The sequence below is a fragment of the Sceloporus occidentalis genome, unplaced genomic scaffold (genome assembly GCF_023333645.1).
Source record: "Sceloporus occidentalis isolate IW3139 unplaced genomic scaffold, rSceOcc1.0.p SCAF_4, whole genome shotgun sequence".
In the NCBI taxonomy this organism is placed as follows: Eukaryota; Metazoa; Chordata; class Lepidosauria; order Squamata; family Phrynosomatidae; genus Sceloporus; species Sceloporus occidentalis.
Window position 1 is genome coordinate 11,042,965 of NW_028316984.1, and position 27,632 is coordinate 11,070,596.

General features: G+C 41.6%; 1 protein-coding gene across 1 annotated transcript; it reads right to left on the reverse strand.

The window, feature by feature from the left end:
• Nucleotides 1-240: 240 nt before the first annotated feature.
• LOC149313498 (uncharacterized) lies at nucleotides 241-27,603 on the reverse strand. The gene is made up of 4 exons (XM_089522962.1): nucleotides 27,550-27,603; nucleotides 19,242-20,314; nucleotides 2,863-2,921; nucleotides 241-293 (listed from the first exon to the last, which is right to left on the reverse strand). The coding sequence occupies exons 1-4, from the start codon at nucleotides 27,601-27,603 to the stop codon at nucleotides 241-243; spliced, it is 1,239 nt and encodes a 412-aa protein (XP_089379088.1).
• Nucleotides 27,604-27,632: the final 29 nt, after the last annotated feature.

Sequence of the window (27,632 nt, forward strand, 5' to 3'; positions counted from 1 at the left end):
CAGCTGCCTAGTAAACAATAGTTTAAACCTAAATGTGGAAGTCACAAACACATTACAAAGAGTCACAAACATATTCCACTTTGAGTCCATGCTTGTATACAGAAAGGACAACAACATACAGTCTACAAGTCATGGATCGTTGGCAAAAATGTGATGAAGAGTTGTATAGGTTGTAAGGAAGAGCTGTGGTAAACATACTCTCAGGAACCTGGAACCTTTTCAATGAATCTTCATCAGTAGTTAGACAAAAATGGCATACTCCATAATTATCCAAGAGTAATAGATGGATGATGCTGAATGGGACAGAAATGAATTATATTAAACAAAGTATAACCAAAACTATATATAAAACAGAGATGTAGAGGTAGTTCGCACTGGCCAAATAAAGCAGCTTCTAGTCCCTTTGAAGCCGGGGTATTTAGACAACACATGAGGCAAAGCTGTACTCTGGCACTAAAAACCAGAGCAAAAGGAAACTGGGATACTCCAACTCAAGGCAGAAAATACACATCTTCACAGGGGCATATAAAAAGCTTGGCACAAGTATGGGACTGCAGCAAAGCAAAAACATTATTGCCAATAATGCAATGAACATACAGAAACTGAACAGTCCAAGAGAGGGGCAGGGGATGAAGGGTGATGAAGAGGGAATGTATGGAGGGACTCCATGATTGTGCTTTGCCAATGTATCACTGAGTACAGTGATGCACCAATGCACTGTACAGGCAGTGCATTGCATGCGTGACTGTGTGGCCGGTCAAACTCACAGGCATCCAATCTAATGGCATCTGAACAGGAAGAGTGTGGTAATTGTAAGTTGCAGGTGGTGTGGTTTGTGCAATGGTACACAGCTGGGCTTGACACCGTGACACTGCTTTCAGAAAATGCAAGATCAAAACACTTTTTCCTGTCCATTTTCTTCGGTCTATATTAAACTCACCACCTCACACATGAAGCAGTATCTGTACTTCTAACACCACATGTACAAGTGTGGAAGTTACCCATTTTATACACATTTTTTTACAAATCATCCTGAGTTGCTTATTGTAAAATAAGATGTATTAAACAAGGAACAACTAGAGAGGGGAGTGAAAAATAGCTAACCAAATAAACGAAAGTATAGCAGAACCATGAGCTGAGATCCATGCCTACATTTCAGGTTTTGTTCACAAGAGTACTCCTGTCAGTTATTCTTATGATGAAAATTTAAGCATGAGCAGTGTTCATAACAAGACTGCGTACATGCGATTAAACAACCACAATATTCTCTACCCAAGTAATCACATTTCTATGTCTGAAAAAACTGCAGCCTGCAAATTGTACAATCTTATATAAATCGATGGAATTTGTTTACAGTTAATCTGCTTCAACTAGCCAATAAGGTGAATTTTAGAAAGGTCTCAGCAGCAGATTATAAACAGATTATCATGAGCTCCAACGTTTCACAGAAGAAAACCGGAAGGTATGGCCAAGCAACAACAGGTGTGGTCAAGATGTCTAATATTTTTAATGAGATAGAATACATGAGCTAGGAGAGGTTGCCGGAGTTGCTTTTGCCTGAATCCACTGGGAAAAGCAAGATTCAAACCCCTCTTCTCATCTCCCCCCATCCACTGAGTAAACTGAGCACAAGTAGTCTTGCATTATGAACTCAGTTTGCATCAACAGCAGAAATCCGAGGAGAAAGAGGAAAAGCAGGAGGAGAGAGAAACTGGGACATTTAAAAAGTAGGTGAAAAAGTGAGATGACAAAGGATCAATCAGATCTGTCCCTAACAAACTGGGGCTGTTTGAGAGAATGGATTAGAAACATCCTAGAGGAGCTCTGTATGGAGTTTCAAAGAGATTCAAAGTGAATGTCTGTTGAAGGGCTAGGCAGAAAGCTGTCTTCTTTTGTACATAGAATCTCCACTCATTGAAAAGCTCTTCTGTATTGTTTTGTGCAAGGATACTGGCTGCATCGTCTATATGAGGCAAGTGGTTGTTGCCTGTACATTCATTATTTTGTAATATATCTACATCTACACCCCCCACCCACCCCGGTAAAACCTTCCACAACTTTCTTTTTCAGCATAGCATTGATAATGGTCTACAAAAAGTCTCTATAATTTCCGAGTGTGCCAGAAGCTGGAATCAAGACATGAACACTTTCTGTGTATCTTCTGAACCTGTCACACACACACACACACAAACACACACACACACCCCGCAGGCCTTACTTACTTACTTTCTTTTTAAAGTAGTTACAGCTGGTCTGGTGGATTTAAAATGATGCCCCGACCACCATGGTTGCCCACTCCTGGTGAAAACCATTTTGTAGACATGTCCTCCATTTTGTGGAGGTCAGCGATGCTAAAAGGATGGAGCCTGCTGTTATGGCCTCAATCTACCATCATGCCTATGTTTTGAAAATCATACAGAGGACCTGAGGCAAATGCCATTCCAATGAGGTTATTTGCATTTACAGGACTGGCTTAACACTTCATCCAAATGAATGGATATAATGTCACACTAAAAAGATATTGTGGTTGATGTCACAATACACAAGAGAGCTACTACTGCAGGACAAGGGACACTATAACACCTTCTTTTCTCTGACAGAGAAAGAAGGGTCAAAACTAAGGACAAACAAATTAAGTGTCCCTTTTGAAAAAGAGCAAATAAGAGCTTTTTCTGAACTGAAACTGGCTGTGTATAGCTAGCAGCTCTCTCTGGATGGCAGACACACACTAATGATTAATGATGTGCCAAATGGGTTAGAGACATTCAGTTCAAATCCACAGATTCGTTGGCACTTTTAAAAGAAGATTTGGGTGCATAGCTTCTAATTGTCCGTAAAAACGATTCAGGTAGCAAAACTCACCTGACCTTACTTTTATGTCAGGTAGCAGTTCTTTTTCCTGAAATGTTGCCTCCATTTCCCTAGAGAAAACAGGGAAAGATATTACAACAACATCTACAGCTTCTCTCCTTCAGTGGTTTCTCCAAACAATTTTCCAGATGATATTTTGCATTATGATGTGTCATTCCATGTTGTATCAATCTACACTGCAGATGTCACTTAATGTAACATAATGCAATATGATTGACACTATCTGAGATGACTTGTCACAACACAACACATCAGCCAGGCCATTTGTTGCAGATGCCCCCTCACTGGGTCCAACTCCAGATTCTGGTGTATGTTCCACAACATTAGATTTGCCAAGATTCTAAATGCATTATAGTCTTCCTGTTAAAGGCGATCAATAAATATTTGGTGCAAACATCTGATATATTCTAAAATTTCTCACAGAATGGTACAACACCTGGCAACAAAACCCCTGTCATTTATCAACTTCTCACCACATACAGCATGTAACTTGTCTGACACATGTTTCTCTGCCAAGGAAAGCTTTACACTGAAGGAAATGTTGTAATAGGGAAATGCTTATCTATCGTTATGTATTAGTGATAGAAGGATCTAACTCTGAATGAAACAGAGAGAAGATCATGGACTCCTAACAATTGATATGGAGTAAGTTTGAGAAGCAGTCCCTAAAGCAATGGCAGTATCAGTCTAATTACACTATTCATTGCTACAGTGGTTGCAATCTTAAATCAAGCTGTATAAGCATAAGGTCTGGTACCCAATGGAGAAATAGGAGAGAGCATGGAAATGTTACTTTTTAAAATAGAGCTCCCAGATCACCCTAGCCAGCATGCCTCCCCCCCCCCCCCCACACACACACTCTGGAGATAACACTACCTTTAACTACGATCTGCATGTTACAAAAGTCGCTCTTCCTGGAAGAATAAAAAAAGGACAGAAACCATGCTAGGAGTGAACATACAACATCCTGATAATGGGGGCACCTAGAATTATAGAATCATAGAGTTGGAAGATATCACATGGGTCATCCAGTCCAAGCTCCTACCTTGCAAGGACAGACTATTAAAGCACCCCCGACAGATGGCCATCCAGCCTTTGCTTAAAACCTCCAAAGAAGAAGACTCCACTGTCAAACTGCTCTTACTGTCAGGAAGTTCTTCCCAATGTTGAGGTGGAATCTCTTTTTCTGTGGTTTGAATTCATTGCTCTGTTTCCTATTTTCTGGAGCAACAGAAAACAAGCTTGCTCCATCCTCAATATGACATCCCTTCAAATGTTTAAACAGCACTATCATATCACCTCTTAACCATCTCTTCTCCAGGCTAAACATACCCAGCTCCCTAAGTCTTTCCTCATAAGGCATGGTTTCCAGACCCTTCACCATTTTGGTCACACAGACCCCTCTGGACACACTGCAGTTCCTTTCTGAACTGTGGTGCCCAGAACTGGACACAGCATTCCAGGTGAGGCCTGAGCAAAGCAGAATAGAGTGGCGCTATTACTTCCCTTCATCTAGACACTATATGTCTATTGATGGAGTGTAGAATCGCATTGGCCTTTTTAGCTGCTGCATCACACTGTTGACGCATGTTCAGCCTGAAGCAACTTACCACAAAATTTAGATTTCTAAAGATTGTGCCCTTTTAAAAATCACCCAGCACCTTCCTGGTCAACATGTGTTTGTGTGAGACATATATTAATAAATAATTTTCACAAAATTATCATTGTCTGTGTCTTTATTCATACCCTGCCTTCCCCCCAAGATTGGGACTCAAGGTGGCTTGTAAATTAAAATGAGCACAAGACCTCAACATTAAAATAAATATCTATTAACCAAATTAAGATAATTTAAATTACTGACTGGCAGTTTGTTGGTTGTGTAAGTAACTGATGGAAAAGAACTGGAAGGCATGGTTGAATGAGGAAGAATGGGTGAGTCAGAGCAAGGAAGGAGATTTCAAAGACTTGCATTTGAATTATGAATTATGAACATGATTAATTTAAAGCATTCATAACTCTCTGGCCCTGCTATAATTATTCTTATTTACTGTTTTGGGTTGTTGGTTTTTTTTTTGTTTTTTTGGTTTTTTTTTTTTTTTGTTTTTGGTATAACATACATCCTTCCACCCAATGACACTGTGACAATTACAGTACTGAAATCATCAGCCATCCGATACAGCTTACACACTCAGTATAAAAGCAATCAGAGATATATAATAGGCTTTTTTGTATATCCCATAATCAGCAGTTTGTAATGGTTATTTCTTCCAAGCACGGTAACATTAACAGCCCTGACGGTAAGGCTGTGTTTGCAAATATAAACATTGTGGGCCAGATCCTTCAATGGAGTAAACAAGCGCTGCACCAGTTACGTCAGCAATTTACGCCAGTGGGAAGATTTGTTTCTATTTCCTCTCTCACCATCTGCTATGGATGCAAGTTCAACCTTGAGGATAATTTTTAATTTAAACAAAACCTAGCCGTCCTGGATTGCTTTGCTTTTATTTATTTTTTTATGAAATAATTTCTTGCTGCAGATTGCTATTCAGTCCTTGGGTAAAAAGAAGTTGCTAGTTTATGCTCATTAGTCGGAGAAAGGAGGGGCCCTAGTCCTATTGAATACCTGTACTCTTGTACCTATGCACATAGTAACTGGATTTCGAATGTGGAACTCTTATCATATTGTACATCACAAAAAACATAGGAGTAGCAGACAAAATATAGCACAGAAGAAATGACATTGATGCAGATATCTGACCACCTATACCCATCTTTGATTTTTATTTTATTTTATCTTAGTTTTGTCTATGTGAAAGAGCCAAGCTGCATTTTCCTCCTCTTAGCTATTCAGAACACAAACCTTACAATTCTGCTGGGGAGACCTTCATCTGTCAAGCACAAACGCTCGGCCTTTTGCAACTCACCAAAGCACCATTCTGCACAAAATGGCAGAACTATACCATTTGATCTCATGATTTTCTGTTATAACTACAGAGAAATGTAAGCACTGTGTTCTAACAGCATTATCGCTTACAGATGGGAAGGAATAATGAAACATACAGGATAATACAAGGCACTCAAAAACAGCAGTTATTTTTGAGATGTTCTTCGATGAAGGCCATAAAGCTCTGGAGCATGAAAAAGCCCTTCATCATTTTTGTCCTTGCCCATCATCATCATCATCATCATCATCATCATCATCATCATCATCATCATCATCTTTATTTTTTACCCACCATTCCCCATAGATCAAGGCGGGGAACAACAACAGATTAATATACAACATACAATTTAAAAGAACAAATAAGAAAAATAGATATTAAATACAATCAATACATATTTAAAATTAATAATATAAAATTGTTTAAAAATCATTTGGCTAGGTCTGCTGGAAGAGACTGGTCTTTGATGCTATTTTAAATTCAAACAGTGTATACAGCTGTCAAATCTCTTCTGGCAGATCATTCCACAATCTAGGGGTAACTGAACAAAAAGTCATGAAGGCTATCTTTCCTCCTCCCATTAGTGTTAGGACTTTTGGTACATGTTGACACCAATTTTTAAAAGCCAATGCATGAAAGTGTATTGTCAGAAATGTACCCATGTGTATATGTTGGTGTTGGTGTGTGTGTGTGTGTGTCCATGTGTTTCAGTACTGTACCCATTATGAAACCTAGAATCTGGAATAAACTCATTAGTGAGTTTAGCATGGCAAAACCTTGTTTTCTGTTTACAAGTGTCTATACATTGTGTATTACCACACTACCAGATAGAACTAACCCTACTATTGAGGTTGCCACCTCAGGCATTAGATTTTGTGTATCTTGAAATACAGCAAATTGTTGTATGATCTCAAATTACAAATAGATTAAAATGGGATAATACAGTTGGGCCTGAGCCATATAGAGCTTTATAGGTCATAACCAGCACTTAGAATCGTGCCCAGAAACAAACTGGCAGCCAGTGGAACCGTTGCAACAAGGGAGTTGTGTGCTCTCTGTAGCCAGTTCCAGTTAACAATCTGGCACCTTTTTGGACTATCTGAAGCTTCCAAACAATCTTCAGAGGAAGCCCCACACAGAGCATATTGGAGTAAGCTAAGCAGGAAAAATCAAGAGCAGTTAACAGGAAGCAACATTGGTAGCAGACATGATCTGGATTGTACCTAAAGCAGAATGGGTGCAATCTTCTCCAGCTGGAAATGAGAAACTAAAATAGTTCCATAGATTCTTGAAAGTATATCCATGAAAATAACATTAGTCAGCAAGTCAAAAGATGGAGGAAGAGGGATAACTCTTACTGCTTTGTTTTATGATTCATGTATATGCATAAAGTTCATCAGTGGATGATTGGATTTATTTCAGCCCTAGATTGATAATTTATTTCCACACCAATATTGGCTGATCTAATAAATAAGAAATTATCTGTCTAAAATTTATGCACAAACCCTAACCTGAGAAATATATTCACTGAAATACAAGTACAGAAAATTGTAATCTATGATTATATATTTATATATGTGAGAGTTTAAAGAGAAGCGTATCAAAGGAACATCTTGATGCTACTACTCCAAGCTTTGAGAAACTTGTTTGACATATACAAGAGCTGATGTGCAGGGCCTCCAAGGGCTACTAGAGGAATTCATGTCCCCACATTTAATTCAGGCCAAAAAATTTTTGCTCGAGTTGGCTATGCTGAACTTTGTCTTAAAATGAATGAGCCTGCAGAAATATGGGCCCAAAGATATCCATGAAAAGGGAAATTATGTCCACTGGTATTGCCTGAGCACATAAGTTTCCCAGCAGCCTTTGTAGCCCATCTTTCTTCTACCCTACAACTCTTTGCCTGGCACCTTTTGCACTTATCTCTGGACAACATCAGAGGGCAGCTTTCAGGCTTTATAAGCTGATTTTTTTTCCCAGTTCAGTCCATGAAATGCTGATGCAGTGTGTCATTTCTATGACAGACATTATTTGCTGGGAGCGGTTGTTTGCTTGCATTCAACCAGTTCTTGGGGCGGGGAGAGATAACCTTAGTAAGGAATCGAACTGAGAAGTCTTACCACTTTCATCCTTTCAAATGAGGGAAATACAAAGTCCATGTTTTATTTCTGGGGAATCAGAACACAAAAAAAATCTGTCACTAGTGGATGGATGGAACTGATTGGTGTAAAACGAGGTGAGCAGCTATGGAATGCTAGGTGGGCACACTATCCTCCAAGGAGATCTTGGGGAGCTGGACTACCCCACCACATCTGCTCCTGCAAAGAAATGATTTGCCCCGAACACCCTCTGAGGTTATGGGGAGCATTTTCATTTTGTTTTCGAGGACTTCCTGGGCCATTTTAGGCCTAGGAGCTGCCTCTTTTAACAATGGAAAGTGGGGAAAATTAATATCCTGTTCACTTCATGTTTCAAATTTTCCTAAATTCTTCCAGGACGGTGCAAAGCATGGTGGAATTATGCGCCATGCCCCCTGGAAGACATTTTGGGGAATTTCAGGGCATCACAAAATGTTTGGACAAACTTTGAAAAAATTGTTTTTGACCCCTGGGGAGGTCCCACAGGCCCCCAAACATGGTGGAAATGTCCTCCACATCCCCTGGAATGCATGGGGGGGGGCAATTTGGGGAGTGGCTGAGGTGCACACAAATTGAGGTGCATATGTCCTGTGGATTACATTCTGCTCATGCCTAGTGTAAAAAACCACCACAACTCTCAACTCCATCCCATTACCACCACTACCAGTACAATCTCATGTACAACACCTGGGTGACAGAACATTTTTTTAAATATCTATATTACTCCCTAAAGCTGTTGGTGCCACCAGAAAACCAGTCTCAGATGGCTTCCCAACCCTTTAGACCTGGTTTTGGTGATATATGGGGTAGATTTGTAGTGGGAAGGGCCAGTTTCTCCCAGCCCATTCCAATGGCAGTAGCAGTTCCATTAGCAGAATTTTCCCACTGGATTTATCCCTTAACATTCACAAATTCCAATACAATCCTGTCTTTCAGACAGAGCAGCCCTGATTGACGCAGAGTGGAATCGAGTGATGGATCATCTATTATTCCCAAAGTCCTACCAGCTCATGACAGCCAGGAGAGGGGAAGGGAGATGGTCTCAGCATTTCCTTCCTGGAATAACTTTTTGTTGTTGCTGCTGTTTCATTTTAATACTTCCACTAGCTCCAGGCAGCAGGCTAGCATAGACAATGAGGCTTCATATTGGAACAACTCCACTTAAAGAACATTCCACTGACTATAGATCTGCTCCTGTGGAGCAAATGCTGCTAGGGTGGACATACGAGCAAGGAGTTGATGGAGTTTCTCTATGTTGATAGATGGCTTGTCCATTTTATTCTTAAACTTCTGTGATCTACGAATTAAGCTTGTAATTATTTTGTGTTGCTGTTGTTGTTGTCTGATGTCATAAGACTCTGGAACTGAGTTAAATCACTCACCTACTCTTTCATTTTTACTGCAAGTTTTCTGGTGAATACTGACATCAGCGCGCAATCAGATATAGCCTTGTTAGCTGGGTGTAAATCTCTTAACTGGTTAGCTAAAAATAAAGTTGTATTTGGCCTAGAAAATTATCTTGAGTTGCATTTAACACAGAGCCAGAGAACATCCTTCACCAGAGCTAGATTCGAACAATTGAATTCAATGGTAAGAACAGGACAGTTTCAAAAAATACCTTATCATGAAAGAATATGTATTTGTGGAGCCCCAGCAATTGAGGATATTCCACATATCCTGTTTGACTGTTGTCTTTATGATAAGGAGAGATCACACTTTTCACAACCATTTTTGGTTAGAATGACCTACTGGGATCTTACCGCAAAATTGTCTTATCTTTTCTCTGGAGAGAACATATATACAGTGCAATGTGTAGCTAAATTTGTAGTTAATGCTACTCGCTTGAGAGATCAACTTATTATGCAAAATGGGGTTTCATGTCATGGTGATGAGTTCATTTAAACATTTTTATTATCTCCCACTCTGTTTTAGCCAGTTTTATTTTAGACTATTTTATTTTGTATCCCATTTTATTAAATTTGCTTTTATTTAGTGTGTATTTGCTTTAACCCCCTATATGAGTTTTAAGTGTGATCCAGTTGTATCTCTGTATGTATGCGGATAATTTGATATTTTTATCTTGTTTTTTATCTTGTATTTTATATATTGTATTTTGTAACTGTATTTTGTATTCCATTGATATGGTCAGCTGACTAATCAATAAACTTGTTGTTGAAGAGAAAAGGTATGATAAGGATTTTCTTTTGTCTCTTTCATGCTGATTTCTCTTTAGAGATCTACAGAACAACTAAACATGATCCATCTTTTTCTTTTTCTTTGGTGCACTTAATCCTGAATGTTGGTTTCAATGATACACACACTGTAAACAAAGGGAATATTTATTTCAGAGCATAGCCTCTTTGCCATGGAGGGAAGGTCACTTGCATTTGGAGGATTAAGAGAAGACCTGTAGAATGTGGTGCTGATGGATAGGCTTATTAAAAAGTGTACCCCTGTGGAAGGACTGCCATTGATGGCCTTGACATGGCAGAAACTTCAGAAAGAAAGGGATACAATTGGAGAGCTGTGTTGGAGAGGAGGGGGGACAGTCAGGGAAAAACAAAAGGCTGCTCTAATTTGTCAAAGTTGTATCTAGTTCCACTGAACAAAGTTAGCAAAGAGATGAGCAGAGCCACAAATTAATGCTCATTCACCAAGCCCTGATGAAGCGATAGGCCAGCATACAGCATGGTCTTTGTAGGGTAACCTGACCTCTACCAATTGGCTTCAGATAATTCTCCCTTGTGGGCATAACAGTTTCCCTTGTTTCTTCTTTAATAGGATTATGCCTTCCAATATTAAAAAGATAACATCAGTGTCTTTCAGTTTTCATATAAACTCTTTGCTTCCCTCCATCTGATAGAACCTCCCCTTCACATAAATGTGGGAAAGATAGACAACTTTAGAACAAGTTCTTAGATGTTCTGGAAGTAAAATGAAAGCCCAACTTTTCTTTTCAAGAAAAGGAGATGTTCCCAAAAATCCAGCTCACTTCTAATGTTAAGGAAAAATAAGACATTTACAGTTAATCAAATATTAAACAGGTTTTTTTGCTTTAAAAAGAGATAGCTAAACCAGCTGCATCTAACTCTATGTCCAAAACCAACATGTGCAAAGAAATGCACTGACAAATGAAATTATATATGGAGTCTTGATGAATGCCTTTTCCCACAGATGTTTCTGCCTAGGTGCAGCTGAGGTTATGTTCCTTTGTCCTAGATTAATGGTTCTGTTGTGGAGTTGAAGCACTAGGAAGGAGTAATCCAAAGCCAAATTAGGGCCTAGCTGGATGTGTTTTAGAATCATAGAATCATAGAGTTGGAAGAGACCACAAGGGCCATCCACTCCAACCCCCTGCCATGCAGGAACTTCAAATCAAAGCATCCCCAACAGATGGCCATCCAGCCTCTGTTTAAAGACCTCCAGGGAAGGAGACTCCACTACTCTCCGAGGAAGAGTGTTCCACAGTCGAACAGCCCTTACTGTCAGGAAGTTCTTCCTAATGTTGAGGTGGAATCTCTTTTGCTGTAGCTTGCATCCATTGTTCCGGTCCTAGTCTCTGGAGCAGCAGAAAACAAGCTTGCTCCCTCCTCAATATGACATCCCTTCAAATATTTAAACAGGGCTATCATATCACCTCTTGACCTTCTCTTCTCCAGGCTAAACATCCCCAGCTCCCCAAGTCTTTCCTCAGAGGGCATGGTTTCTCCGTGTTTAATTTCATTTTGTTAGCTTTGGCCCAGCTTTCTAGTCTATTCAGATCCTTTTGAATTTGGATCCTGTCCTCTGAGGTATAGGATGGGTGACACCTGGCTGAAGGAGACTACATGTGAAATGGATCTGGAAGTCCAACTAGACCACAAGTTGAACATGAGTCAACAGTGTGATGCAGCAGCTAACAAGGCCAATGCGATTTTAGACTGCATCAATAGAAGTATAGTGTCTAGATCAAGGGAAGTAATAGTGGCACTCTATTCTGCTCTGGATGCATGGCTGAGTAGACCTTGGAGCCCCTGGGATTGAACTCACAACCTTATGGCTTGCAGTACAGTACAGTACCGTGGCTCCACCAGGGCTCCTGATTCTTTTTGAATCTTTTTGCTGGTGGGAGTGTTCTCCCAAGAGTGCTGATATATTCCTCTTGTATGCAGATGGTGCAATTTGGCTACATTAGGATCCATGCAGAGAGAATGGGTTTACATTTGCTATAAAGGATTGTTGTTATTGCTGTGTAACTTTATTTCTGACTTATGATAACTATAAGGAAACTTTAACATGGGGCTTACTTGACAAGATCCATTGATGTGGGGGGCATTGCCATTGTTTTCTTCTGAAGCCGTGAGTTGCCCAGGCTGACACACTGGATTTCCATGAAAATGTAAGGATTCAAATCCTGGTCTACTGAAGTCCTAGACAAGCACTCAATCCACTACATCACTCTTATAATATATAGGATAATGTGCAGTGATCAGATGACGCCAGCAGCCAAGAAAGCATACCAGTAGCCTAAATTAGGCAAACATGACTGTGATACAAAAGGTAAACAATGCAATAAATTAAATTAATTTATTTTTATTACTAAATCAATACCAAAATGTTTTATGAAAATTTAAATAAAAATTAAAAAATAAATCAATAGTAAAATAAATGGATTTTCCCTGGTACCTTAAAGATGATAAAACAAGTGCCAGGCAGATCCTTCTACTGACGAAGTTCTGGTAAGTGCAGTCACAAAAGAGAGCAGCTGCCTGGTTCTGCAGACATGGAGAGCTGACAAAAGTGTCTAATTTTTATCTCAGCTACTAATCACCTTCATAGAAAAGAAGCCAAAAATGCAAAGGAGGTGGAGATACTAGAGAGCAGATTTTGCTAGGAAAGTTAATTCCACAATGAAAACGTTTGCGCAAGATGCTGTACAAGTGGTGGAAGATCCCCCTCCTTGGAACCATAAAACATTTTTAGTCATGCATTTTTTATATTGGTATTCTTAATGTATTTTTTATTATTAGCTATTTTAAATTGATGTCATCTCATTAAATCAGGAAAGAGGCTGGACTAGAAATTAAAAGAAGATCTGGATCACCTAATGAATCTTTACTGATACCAAAGATAGATATCAAATAATATCTGAGTCTGGAAAATATTCAGAAGATACCATATGGCCACTAACACAGCCGTGTGTCTGTAGCACATGCTTCTATTACCTATTTAAAATGTGAACATACGTTAATAAAAAATTGCAACATCCTTTGGGATTAGATCTTACTAACAACATAAAGGGAAAAAGTTTAACTAGTGGGTAATGATCAGGTAGATATCTTGTACTGAGGGAATAAAAGAGTGTGCCTGAAGCAAATCAAGCTATGTTGTTGACTACATTGAAATAAGTTATTTGAGATGGGTCAGTATCTTATCCATTGCTGATTTATAAACAAATATAAACAATTATAAACAATAATAACAGAAGTGGCAAATATTTAGTCAATGTATTTGTTTACACAGCAACATATTTGTTCCCACCCAGCCAGGGAGATCTGAATGTAGAAGCAGGCTTCACTTGTATAGTGAATAAAGCATGTTAGTCTAGATCAAACCTTAACAACTTGGTAGTAGATAAGGGCCAACATTAAAATATGTTAAACTTCTTCGGGCTGCAGATAAGTTTTTAGTGGCTCACTTTCCATGTAAAGGTATAATTAATTAATAAACTATTTTGCAAATAAACCATATTATAAAATGGGGAAATTCACTTAATAGCAATTAATTATGCTTATTATTTAAAGATTATTATTTATCATGAATGTTAAAAAATCACTTTGCTAAGCAGTACAAGTTTTAATACATTTTCCAGGTTTTCTTACTGTTTACATGTAGTTAATGAGACACGTTACACTTCTTGTCACCAGTCAGTTTATCATATTTGGGAATCATGTTTGAAATCGAAATTGAAACAGTTTGAATGAACATTAGAAGTTGAGCAGCATCTGTGAAATCAGTGCTTTCATCCATTGCAAAAGAATAATAGCTGAATTCATTTGCCTTCTGATTTAACTGACAGTTAAGTTTTTTGGATATATCAGCTACTCTTTGCTTCATGGTCACACAGGACAAACTTTTATTCTCAAGACCACTTTTTTTATCAGGACATAATCCAGAAAATGGAATCGGCAAACAATTCTTTGTGAAGCCACTTTCAGTAAAAGACTTCCCATCAGCAGCAATTTCTTTTGCAATCTAAAAACTAACCTTAGAAGCCACTTCGTTTTCTGACTTTACTTTAAAAAAAAAAAAAAAAAGTTGTTTCCCGATTTTCCAAAAATTTGGATGCTTTAATTTGTTTTTCATTGGTATCCAATTTAAGTTGGGATGTTTTGATTCAAAATGGCAATGGAGATTGCATTCCTTCAAAATGGCTATTACTTCTCAGCAAACAAGGCACAATATTTTGTTTCTCACATACGTAAACATGTATCTGATTGTCCACTCTGTGTTCTGATTCGATCTTCCATTTCTTTTTATCACCCATTTTATAAAGTCACCCCAAAAACTTTAATATTAGAACAAAAAATTCTCCACATCACCTACTCACATACAAAGAAATATTGAACTGAAAGTCTGACCTTGGAGAGAGCCCTGACACTCATGTAACTTGGGGGGCAGCCATGTTGCGAGAGAGGAAAAGAAGCCCTCGTGTTGTTGCTGCTCATCACATAGTGGGTTAGAGCTGCATTGATGCATGGCTGCACTCACTTAGTCCCTGTTCAATGTCAGTAATGAAGAAAATCACAGCAAAAAGATACCACTCTCGTTCCTCTCAGACTAGAGAGAGACTGGAGATGGTTGGTTGTTGTGGATCATGTGACAAACATGAGCGAATGCTCAGTGGAAAGCCATGGTCAAGTTACATGACTGGCACAATAGTGGCTAGTGGTAGGGGGTTAAGTGGAGTATGGAGAAAGCATTCATTACATCTTTACTTTCTTTTACATCTTCTACATTTTCCATGGACTGCCCGAAATCCTTTGGCAGTCTGTAAGTGGCCCATGAACCATATGTTGTGCAGTCCTGGGCTACATATTCCTTTCACAATACCATTGTTGTCCTCACCAAAGCAATAAATTCTGATGCAGAAAGAGATGCACATCCTCATCTGACACCACTGTTGGTTGAGTGAAGAGCACAGAACATTACAGTCTGCCCACCCCAACTGTAGGCTTGCCATCTGTGAATCTGAATATCTGCAGATGGCCCCACCTCATTAACCTCAATGGCAGTGCATGCATGCTGCCACATTGTCAGGGCCATGCACACACAACACACCACCATTAAAATCAATGCAGTCCCATGGTTTTTGGAATCTACTAGGAATGGAGCCCCTGTGGATATGTAAATTTTGCCTGTTTCATTGTCTCTTACAAGGATTAATAATTTCAAGTTTTTCTCTATGGTACAGAAGAAAACAAATATTTTTGCATGGTATTCTACCCATATTTGCAAAGTGTTCTGAGGAATTTTTTTCCACTGATATATATAATAGATATAGATACACACGTGTATACACATTAAAAAGTAGTTTGGGGTTTTTTTTTGACACATCAAACATTTTTCTGCACAAGAAATGTGGTCACATACACCCAACACTCTAGCTAGCAGCCCATTAGTAAGTTCTACAGAGATAAGGTACCTCTTTGTATCTCACTTTTTTTTGTTCTTGTGGAGGTTGTAATCCCAAACTAACCACCAATATCCACTTTCAGCTGCTGTAGCCCCCCCCCCCCCCCCAAATTGCTATTTACTGGCTGGTGAAGAGTGAGTAACTTGATGTACAGCAATAGCATTATCCTCAGGGACCGCCAGTGGAATCCTAAGAGGTCCCAGAAGATGGCAATTGCAGTGGGTCCAGCTATAGGAACACAGATGAATGTATTTCTTGCATCCCCTGTCACCACTGGCCAGTAAACAATTGTGTTGGACAGGACTGCAGCAGCTAAAATTGGGTTGGGGAAAATAGACGAGTGTTGTAGTTCTGGATGTACAGAATTTTGTATCTCCCACTGCATGATTTCAGCCACCATTTCCTGTGCTCTATCTATCTATCTATCTATCTATCTATCTATCTATCTATATTCTGCACAGATTAATTCCCCAAAACAGTTTGGGATGTGCAAAATCTGTACAAAAATATCACTGCTGCATTAGTTTTCCCAATGGTATTCACTGAGTTTCTAGAAACATTTTTGCAGTCAGGAAATGCAAAATGGTTTCAATCTCTTAATCCTAAAACAGTTTTTTAAAGGCAGGTCAGATCTTTAGCTTTGCGTTGTAATTCCTTATTCTAAAACTGAGGTTAGCAATGGACTAATTTCAGTCAGATACCTACCTCACTTACTACTTGCTAACTATGAGGCAAAAAAGATGTGAATAATGTGATATCTGTATGTGTTCATAAACAACCAGAGAGGGCATCAGTACCAAGGCTCTGACCACCCATCCCCCTTTTCAAAATTGCCTCTTAAGAAACTAGTTGCCAACTGGGATTCCAAGATCCCTGAACTCCACAGGATAAAGGGTATCCCTCATTCCTGCACAACTCATTTCATGCTTCCAAAGAACATGAACCCTCCATATTTCACATGCCAAAGCCTTAAGTTATTTTTGAAATTGGAGGTTTACAGATGTTCTGTCTGCACCTAGGGCCTGATGCCAATATTGTTAGACTTCAAAGATGCAAGCACTGAACACTGAACATTTACTACTGTAAATATTTCCTCCTGGTATGCCGTATCACAATGCAAATCCAAACAATTTGCAATCTAGCATAATGTTTTGCTGCAGTCTCAAGAAATCTTTCAATTGCTTCCTTTGCATTTAAACTGTGATCATTTAGCTAGACTTACGAAACGTGTATTAACGATTAATGTCTCCAAGATTCCATATTGCTGTCAAACTGCTAATGCATCACTTTTGATAGTCTGATTTGTCCACAGACTAAATATATATATAAAATACAAAGCTGAGCAAATAGTCTTCTTCTGTGTCTCTTTCATTTGATTTACTTTTACTTCACTCACCACTAATAATAATAATAATAATAATAATAATATTTATTTGTATAACGCCCTCTGGCAAACCAATCCGGGCGGTTAACAACAGTAAAATATAAAATATCACAATTAAAAACACTTTATCCCTCCCCCCCTTAAGACAGTATTAAATAGTATAACATATTAAAAATACAATATCAAGGATAAAAACAGCAATTAAAACTAAAAACCCTGATATCCCTGTTGATCCTCAACCATCACTAAGATGGGGCCACGGGAGGAATGAGGGAATCAGGGAACCTGGGCCGGGATGGTTAATCTGGAAAGGCCTGCCGGAAGAGATCCGTCTTGACCGCTTTTTTAAAGCTGTCTAATGATGTTATCTGACGGATCTCATCCGGCAGGTTGTTCCAGAGTTTGGGGGCGACAGCAGAGAACGCCCTCTGGGAGGTTGCCGCAAGCCTAGATTTTAGAGGCTGCAGTAAGTTCCTCCCAGAGGACCGGAGAGTGCGGGGAGGATTGTACGGGAGGAGGCGGTCTCTAAGATAGTTTGGACCCAAGCCATTTAGGGCTTTAAAGGTGATAACCAACACCTTGTACTGGGCCCGGAAGCTGATAGGCAGCCAGTGGAGGGACCTCAAAACCGGAGTAATGTGGTCCCTCCTAGATGTACCTGACACAAGCCTGGCTGCCATGTTTTGAACCAGCTGTAATTTCCGAGTCAAGCACAGGGGTAGCCCCATGTAGAGTGCATTACAGAAGTCAAGGCGTGAGGTTACCAGTGCGTGCACAACCGTCTCGAGATCCCTTACTTCCAGAAAAGGGCGCAGCTGGCGTATCAGCCGAAGCTGATAACAGGCACTCCTGACCGTCGCATTTACCTGATTTGTCATCAGGAGCGACGAGTCAAGGAGCACCCCCAGACTGCGAACACAGTCGCTGGAGGAGAGTGTGACCCCATCCAGGACTGGAGGTTGCAACCCAATTCTTGGTTTCGGGGCCGCTACCATGAGCACCTCCGTCTTGTCTGGATTCAGTTTCAATCTGTTTTTCCTCATCCAGCCCATTACCGCCTGAAGACATTCATTGAGAGAAGAGATGCCATCGGAATTCGAGGCCGACGAACGAGATACGGAGAAATAGATTTGGGTGTCATCAGCGTACTGATAACACCCAGTACCATAACTCCGTATTATCTCACCCAGCGGCTTCATATAGATGTTAAATAACATCGGGGACAAAATAGCCCCCTGAGGAACCCCACAAGTGAGGTACCTCTTACTGGAGCTACAGTCCCCGAGTAGCACCCTCTGAGACCTGCCCGAGAGGAAGGACTGGAACCACTGCAAAGCAGTGCCCCCAATACCTAACCCCTTCAGGCAGTCCAAGAGGATGCCGTGATCTATAGTATCAAAAGCCACTGAGAGGTCTAAGAGCACCAACAGGGTCACACTCCCCCTGTCAATGCTCAGACGCAGATCGTCGGTCAAGGCAACCATGGCAGTCTCAACCCCAAAGCCTGTCCTAAAGCCAGTTTGAAATGGGTCTAGATAATCGGCTTCATCCAAGACAGCTTGGAGCTGAAGGGCAACCGCCCTCTCAATCACCTTGCTCAAAAATGGCAGCAATGACACCGGCCTATAATTCCTCATATCCAGGGGGTCCAGGGAAGGTTTTTTCAGGAGCGGCCTAACCGCCGCTTCCTTTAAACAAGATGGAACATGTCCTTCCCTGAAGGATGCACCGATGATATCCGTGAGGAATCTCATCAATGCATCCCCCCCTGGATGGCCAGCCATGATGGGCAAGGGTCAAGAGGGCAAGTTGTCTTCCTCACCTTACCAAGCAGCTTGTCCACGTCATCAGTACTCACAGATTGGAGCTGATCCAGTATGACTACATCGGCGGAGTCACTGGACGCCTCGCCTGTCGACTCTGTTTCAATGGTGGCATCTAAGTCGGCTCTTATCTGAGAGATTTTGTCTGCAAAGAAGTTGTTAAACGCGTCACAGCAGGCCGTCGTCGGGTTAAGTAAGGGATTTGGCGCAGGGGTCACCTGCGTCATTTCCCTCACCACCTTAAACAGCTCTGCTGGACAGGACTCTGCAGACGCAATACGTGCAGAGGAGAAAGCTCTCTTCGCTGCACGTATTGCCTCCCGATAGGAACAAAGGAAGTTCCTATGGCGAGTTCTGTCGGATAAGAGTCGAGTCTTCCGCCACCTGCGCTCTAGCCGTCGTCCAAACCGCTTCATCTTCCTCAGCTCTGGTGTGAACCAGGGCCTCCAATTTGGGGCGGGATGGCAAGGGCGCTTGGGAGTGATCATGTCGATAGCCCTGGTAAGATCGGTGTTCCAGGTATTGACCAGAGCATCGACCGGATCACCGGCATTCCCAACCATTAAACCCTCTAAGGCTGTCTGGAATCCAATGGGCTCCATCAGCCTTCGAGGGCGGACCATTCTAATGGGTCCGCCACCCCCAGTGGGGCAGATATTGGCTCTAAGTTTCATCTTGACCAGGAAATGATCCGTCCATGACAATGCGGAGGTACTTACCACCTCCGCCCACGGATATTCCTGTTCCGTACTGAAGACCGCATCGAGTGTATGACCTGCACAATGTGTGGGCCCTTTGACCAATTGGTATAGGCCCATGTTTGTCATGGTCTCCATGAACTCCCGAGCCGCACCTGTTAAACTGGTCTCGAGCGGAATGTTAAAGTCTCCCAAAACTAAGAGTCTGGGGGTCTCTAACAACAGCTCAGAGACCAGCTGTGTCAGCTCGGTCAGGGAGTCTGCCAGACAACGGGGTGGCCGGTAGACTAGCAAAATCCCCAAACTATCCCTGGTCTTCAGGCTAAGGTACATACACTCGAAATGGACTGTGTTCCGGACAGGTATCCTGGCCAAGGTCAGATGGTTCTTATAGACTAGAGCCACTCCGCCCCCCCGCCCACTTCCCCTCACCTGCTCACTGACAGAGTACCCAGCTGGGAGGGCCTGCGCCCATATGGCAGTGCTATCCTCTCCCAGCCAGGTCTCTGTGAAGCAAGCCAGGTCGGCATCTTCATCCAGGAGGAGGTCCTGGATGATATGGGTCTTGTTTTTTACTGACCTGGCATTGCAAAGGAGCAGAGTGAGGTTCTGTGGAATGGTTGGTCTGCTCTCCAAGCCATCCTGAGAAACAGAGGGAACTGAAGACGGGATAGCTTTCAGACAGCGATCCCGTCTTCTTTTGTAACATCCGTTCCCTCTATCCCAACCATACCTCCCATTCCCCAGCACAACTCCAATGGCCGCCCCTGCCACATTCCCGGCCTCAGGTGAGATGGTGAGAGGTCAAACCCCACTGAATTGGGAGGGTGGTGGTGTTCCCTAGGCCCTCAAGGGAACCCACTGCGTCCACAACTCTCCCTCCGCCACAACCGCCGAGCTCTGCTTGAGGAGTCCCAATGGTGTGGGGAAGCTTGCTGCTGCTGCTGCTGCTGCTGCTGCTGCTGCTGCTGCTGCTGGCTCTGGCTTCTGGCTTCAGGGCTGGAGTGGTGTTCCTGAAGGAGTGTTTGGGGAGGGTATAACTATCTCACCCAAGCCACGCCCCCTTTCCTCAGCTGCTGTTGCCTCTGCCTTTGCCTTGCCTCTGCTTAAGTCCCAATGGTGTGGGGAAGCTTGCTGCTGCTGCTGCTGCTGGCTCTGGCTTCAGGCTTCTGGCTTCAGGGCTGGAGTGGTGTTGCTACTGCAGGCTACCAAGATCTCCAGGGTGACCTACCTTTTATCCCAATGATGATGAAAGACCTTGAATGTAACTTTTTACAAATGGCTATTTTAAAAAGTTATTTGCAGTTACTTCCTCTTCCCAGTAACAGACGCATAGCTAAGGTCCATTTTGACTATTTGTATTAATAAGTGTAACTTTTATGTACTTTCTACTAGTACAAGTTATGTACTTTCTACTTTCATGTAGAAGGCATGGTCTCACAACATGGTGATGGAAGAATATCAAATGGTTCAAGTGTTATCTCGTGTTTTAACATGTGTTGCTGCATCCAGATTTGTTTAAAGTAACCACAAAGGCGGGTTACAGACCGCCTGTTTGGGGCGGCCTGCACCCGCCCCTTTCCCCGGGGTATCGGGGCCTCAGTGTCCAGAGCGGCAGCCGCTGAGGCCCCGATCCACCACTTTCCAGGCTGCGGGGAAGCGGCAAAAGGCCCCTTCCCCGAAGCCTGGAAAGGAGTGTCCTTGGGGCTTCAAGCCCCAAGGACACCCCGCGGCGGCGGGGAGGAGAAAGGGGCCACTTGGCCCCTTTCTCCTTTGGTCTGCTGGGCGCAGCCATGTGAAGGCTGCGCCCAGCGGACCAAACCAGGAAGGAGCTCCGAAACGGAGCTCCTTCCTGCTCCACGCTAAGGGCGCACTAAGCGCCCTGGCACGGAGCGAGGACGTCACATCCGCGCCGCCCCGTATAGAGGCGGCGCGGTCGTGACGTCCTCATGGTGGCGGCCGTGTGGAACGGCCACTGCCATTTTGTGCACGCAGAGCGCGCACTAGGGTTAGGGGGGGCGGAAGCACCGCCCCTTTCTAACCCTAGTACGCGCTCCGCGCGTACTTTCCTGCCCGTTTGTAATGGGCCAAAGTATCTATTTTAGTTCCTTTCAGAAGCAGGAAAAGTAAGCAGTTAGAGTGGGCCTGCTATCCATTGAGGTTTAGTTCCAGGATCCCCTAAAGATACCAAAACCCATGGATGTTCAAATTCTATTAAATGTAATGGATAGTAAAATGGTATTCCATATATAAAATAGCAAAATCAAGGTTTGCAGTTAGGAATTTATAATTTAAAAAAAATAACTTCAAGCTGTAGATGTTTGGTTCAAGCATTATAACATGACCCTGGTGGCACAGCGGTTAAATGTCGATACTGCATCCAAAACCTTATGAGTTCAGTCCTGCAGGGCTCCAGGTTGACTCAGCCTTCCATCCTTTCATAGATCAGTAAAATGAGTACCCATTTTGCTGAGGGCAATTGGCTAACACATTGCAAACCACTTAGAGACTGCTCAGCACTATAACACAATATAGAAATGTAGGAAACTACTATTTATTATGTTTCCACCCTTTTAAAATCATGTTTTTTTAAAAAAAATGAGGGCCAACTGTACTTTTAACAGTTTAACTATAACACTAATTAACTGGTGGTTAAAAAAAAACAAAACCAACAACAAGCCATACTGTTTATTTAAAGTAACATCTCAAGCACTGGGCAGTTTGTTTTGTGCTGCCACTGGACCTTAGCTAGTGCCAAATCAGTTTAAGCAAAGACATGATGCTGGGCACTGTATTGTAAATGTTTCCTTCCTACCTGTCTGGCTGGCTTCAGAAAGTGTTAGTGAGTGAGCATTCTTCCTCTCCATAGCAGTTGTCTGTTATGGAGTACCACAGAACTAGGGATGCTAATAGTTGTAACAAATTCAGCTATGAACTAACATGATTCTGACCATCTGGGGCCAAAGGGCACACCAGAAGATAGTTATCCACCCATTTTTCACACATTTCAAATCTTACAATATTGGGTTTAACACAAAACTGGTTTGTGGTTGTGCTTTTTTTAAAAAAAACACTGGCTGAAAATACAACTAGAAATGTGTGTTTAAAGAGAAAATATGCTTTGAAATGTGCATTTTGTGAGAAAATACATGAGAATATACAGTCCCCCCTCTTAATGTGCAGATCTGAGATCCGTGCCATTGTATATATGAGAAGGGGTGACCTCCATTATTTGCAATGGCACACGCACCCTTGCCATGTGCACGGGGGCATACTCCATTCAAGCCTATGGGGCTTGAATAAGCACAAGCCTCCATTTTCACAGGGAGGATCTGGAACGGATTCCCTGCATAAACGGAGGGCCAACTGTATGTAGTTATGTATTCAAATCCATCTAGATTTAAAAATCATAGGTAGATCAACTTGGAAATGGGACACAGCAAACTATTGGTGAACATATATAAAAGTGGTGTAAACTTGAAACAGGGTGATTTGCCCTTTGCTTCACAGGGCCCCATCTTCTCTCCACTCAGTTCTCTTATCCTTAACAAGGAGTATTTCAACATACTAAATTGCACCAGTAAGAAAATGGTTAACCACTGTGAAATTTTTCACATTTTCAGAATGTTTTATGGAAAATCTATTTGTGCAAAACCCTCAGCTCCTTGTTAAAAATGCCCAAGATATTGCACACATGGATTTTTCATTTTCACAAAGCACAGCAGTTATTTTGTGCAAATTGCTGTGCTTTCCATGCAAAAATAAACTTATGGGGGGGGGGGAGGGGGGAATCACAAAAAAATCCTAAGTGAGAAATCATTGGAAATGTGTGATAATGCTGACAATTTCATGTACTATGGAGAAATCTTTTGAAATTATTTATTCTTGCACATGAGAACAAAATAGAAAAGTATGTACAGTCCTAGTTTTCAAAGCTCGTGTGTGTGTGTGTGTGTGTGTGTGAGAGAGAGAGAGAGAGAGAGATTGGTTGTCAGAAGAAATTATCCAGTAAGAAATGTAGTCTGCTGGTGATACCAAGCAACACTTTTCTTTTTCATAAAGTGCAGTTGTATATGCTTACCCAAATTTTCAAATGCCCTTTGATTTTAAATCAGATCTGGATAAACAAGGAAAGTGGTCTTTTATTTTAAATCAGATCTGGATAAGCAGAGGGAGTGGACTCTTCAGCACACATAGGCGGGGTACAGACGGGCAGGGGAAGACGTCTTGGAGGTGTATTCTGCTGAATACGGAGCCTCCAGACCGCCCGCCCCGGGGGCGTGGCTCAGGAGATGGGGCTTCCACATGGGGGGCAGTGAAGACGCCTCACCTGGGGCCGTTTCAGACCCGGAGTTTCCAAACCGCCGCCTCGGAGGACGCTGCAAAGAGAGAGGCAGCTTCCTCACGGGCGGCCAAAAACGGGGCTTTTTTTTTCTTTTGCCGGCTGGCGGGTGCGCAGCTGCGCAGCTGCAGCGCTAAGCAGCAGCGGCAGAAAGCCTATGGGCACATTTAAAGTGCCCAAGCCCCTTTAAAACTTTTCCCCCGCTCTGCCCAAGAACAATGGTGGTCTCCTGCCAGCTGGTGATCAGCTGGTGTTGGCATCCTTGTCCGCTTGCACTTTGCCAGTGTCACCAGCATCATAGATGCCTCCTCTCCTTTGGTCCCCGCGCTCTTGCTGAATCTGCAATGCACAGCCACAGCTGTCGCCGCTGCCACTGCTGTCCCCCTGCCATCCCCCATCACCTCCCTTGTACATATGTAAATATTTAAAGTTTTAGTGTTTTTTATTGTTAGGTGAAAATGGCACAGGAATGTGTGTAGGGGTTCACTTTAAAGTCCAAACTTTCCCCAATTCTAGCAGCGCATGCGTACATGTTGCTCTAGGGTTAGGGTTAGGGTTAGGGTTAGGGTTAGGGTTAGGGTTAGGGTTACGAGTCTTAAAATGCGCTGCAGCTGTGCTGCAGCTTCCACACCTGCATGGCAGCTGACACTGCAATTAAAGCCTGACTGCAAACTGCGCATGTTCCAGGACCCTGACTCATTATGCGACGCAGCAGACACGGAGCTTTTAAATGGGCAACTTAAATTAGCGGCGTAGCAATTCTGGCGTACCGGTGCAGCAGCTTACAGACGGAGCTGCGCAGCTGCGCATCAAACGGAAAAGAAGCGGAGAAAAGCAGCACCTTTTTAATGCCGCTTCTTCCCGCTTGGGGCGTGCGGGGGGTGTGTTCATGGCGGCATTCAGGTAAGGGCCGTCTGAAGGCTCTACCTTCATGACGTCATGAATACACCCCTTTTTACCCGTCTGTATCCCGCCATAATGTGTTCGAAGGTGTTTTGTATTACAGTCTACTGTTTATTATAATGTTAAGAAGTTTTAATTTTATAATTTGTTTTGCTTTTAGATTGCACACCATAGGCAGGTTTTTAATTGTATTTGACTGTCATTATTTAACGCGCTAGGGATGTATAAATAAACTTTAATAATAATAATAAAAATAATAATAATAAACTCTACCATTAGGCAGAGAGTGGCTATTGCCTCAGGCAGCAGATGCCGGGAGAAGGCAGAAAAGTATTGGTTAAGAGGTCTGTAAAGATTGCAGCCTGTTCTCTGCCCCTTTAGCAAGCCTGCTGCCTTCAAATGCAGTGGAGGAACTTATTTGTTGGATTCCTTTTCCAGTCCAGTCCACTTTTGCACAAATGGAATGTGCACATGGCAGGGGAAATGACCTTGTTCTTTGCCTCAGGAAGCAAAATGTCATGAACCAGCTTGAGGTGTGTGTATGTATGCATGTGTGTGTACCTTAGTCAATGATTATAAGTTTAGGAATTGGATGCCAGCACTTCTCTCTGCTCATTGATGAAAAATGTAGGGGATTGTTTAGCAGTCCAGAAAAATGAAATTACAGCCATGTGCATAACTATCCTTGAATTTTGAATCTAGGGATAACAGTCATGTAACAGAATATATTATTTTTTAAAAGTTAATTTAAGTCACTGGTCTTAAAAAAAAGATACTGCATAAGAGGTTTTTCTATCCTCCAGATTTCTCTCTCTCCCTCCCCTCATTTTTCTGATCTTCTACACGATTAGATTTGAACCCTGCTTTCTTACTGCTTGGATCATCCTCAGTGACAGATTCCTTCTTTATTTTTGATCATCAAAATGTTTACATATTGTCCTCTTTCTAATGATACCACAGCAGCTTAAAATAAAACCAACATGACCAGCCTAAAATGATGTAAACAAAAAATATTATTTAAGAAGGCTGAAAACTTAATAAATAATGTAAAGAATGAAATTATTTTTAAAAGATAAAAACATACTAAACAAAACTGATTAAAATAGTTTAAAATTATTTAAAATCACGCACATGTGTGGATGTGTATAAAACCAGTTAGGACCGAAAGGCTTTAGTGAACAACCATATTCTTACTTGGTGTCAGAATGACAGCAATATTAGCACCAATCAAGCTTCTAAGAAAATGGTATTCCAAAACTGGGAGGCCACAGCAATAGCAATTTACATTTCTATACCACTTCATAGTGAACTAAGCAGTCTCTCTCTATAAATATATATTCTTTATTTGAAAATTTAAAATTAGTGTATATAAAATGGTTCATATATACAATTCTTATTATAAAGCAAATGCAATTCATTTCCCTCTCTCCCCAACCCCTTCCTCTAAGGGTCATAAACAGTTTTAACTATATCATATACTCAGCTATTCATTTTTCCTCCATTCTTTTTCAGCTTACCAACCTCGTCTCCCATCTTATATAGTATTTCTTTTCCTTAAAACAGTGTGTGATATTACCACTATATTTATTTTATATTTCTTAACTCTATACATATCATAACTATATTATATTATTATTTGTTTCCTTTACAGACTACTAGCTAAATAAAAGAAGACATAACATAACTATTTCAAACGTTCTGTTTCTAACCACCTCTTCTCACAGAATTTAAACAGCAGTTCCCAAGTTTGTTCTTCTCTTATATCTTCCTCTTTCATGTAAGTTGCTAATTTATCAGTTTCAGTGATATCTAATGCCTTAGCTAACCAGATGTCAATATGAGGAGCCTTTCCCTCTTTCCAATACCTTGCTATCATCATCCTTGCTGTAGTTATTAAATATATTATTTGTTTCAAATGTTTCCTTGCAGTACCATCAACTATCATATTCAACAAACATAATTCAGGTTCTAGATTAATTTTTACTTGATATATTTCTTGGATTATTCTGTGCACTTCCTTCCAATACTTTATTATTTCCAGGCAAGTCCACCACATATGATAAAAGGTGCCAGGTTGCTTCTGACATCTCCAACACAGACCTTCTTCCTTTTTACAGATTTTTGCTATTCTTGAGGGAGGTAAATACCACCTATGTATCATTTTAATTAGGTTTTCCTTTACATGAACTAAGCAGTCGCTAAACAGTTTACAGTGTGCAAGCCAATTGCCCCCAACAAGCTGGGTACTCATTTTACCAGCCTAAGAAAGGATGGAAGGCTGAGTCAACCCTGGAGCCCTCAGGATCAAACTCACAACGTTGTGGCCACAGTACTGGCATTTAACCACTGCACCACCAGGGCACAGCAGAGAAGGCCCTCTCTCATGCTCTCCTACAGCATATTGCCCTGGCTGATGGGACAACCATGAGACGTCACAGGGTGCCACACTCCAACATGAGGCTTGATATACTGGAGACAAAACTAGCCATACCCATACTGACATACTGGAAATTCTAGAATTATCATCAGTCTCAGAAATGTATGAGTCTCTTCCCTACTTTTCAATTCAGTTGTTAAATGGAGGTGGGAACCATTTTGCCCTCCAAGGCCACATGGATTGATGCTGGGTTGAGAGCCACATGACATTGATGGGTTTGCCATATGGGTGAGCTGTTAATAGGATAAGATTGTGATTCATTTTAATATTTTTCTTGCTCTCTCATGCACAGACAGAAACAGAAAAAACACCTTCACAGCCTTTCCACACACTCACCCAAGTCACAAATGCCTTCTTCTCACTCACACGCACCAAAACAGTACCAGTCATCTGGGAAGTGGGGGAGAAATGAGCTCTTT

Bases quoted from the DNA above. Each gene is read 5' to 3' on its own strand.
- LOC149313498 (XM_089522962.1), bottom strand. From the start codon at position 27,603: ATGACTGGTACTGTTTTGGTGCGTGTGAGTGAGAAGAAGGCATTTGTG. The intron at 20,315-27,549 runs GTGAGTGTGTGG...ATCTCACCTGAG, and splicing joins AGAAGGCATTTGTGACTTGG to GCCGGGAATGTGGCAGGGGC. The intron at 294-2,862 runs GTGAGTTTTGCT...TGTCCCATTCAG, and splicing joins TGACATAAAAGTAAGGTCAG to CATCATCCATCTATTACTCT.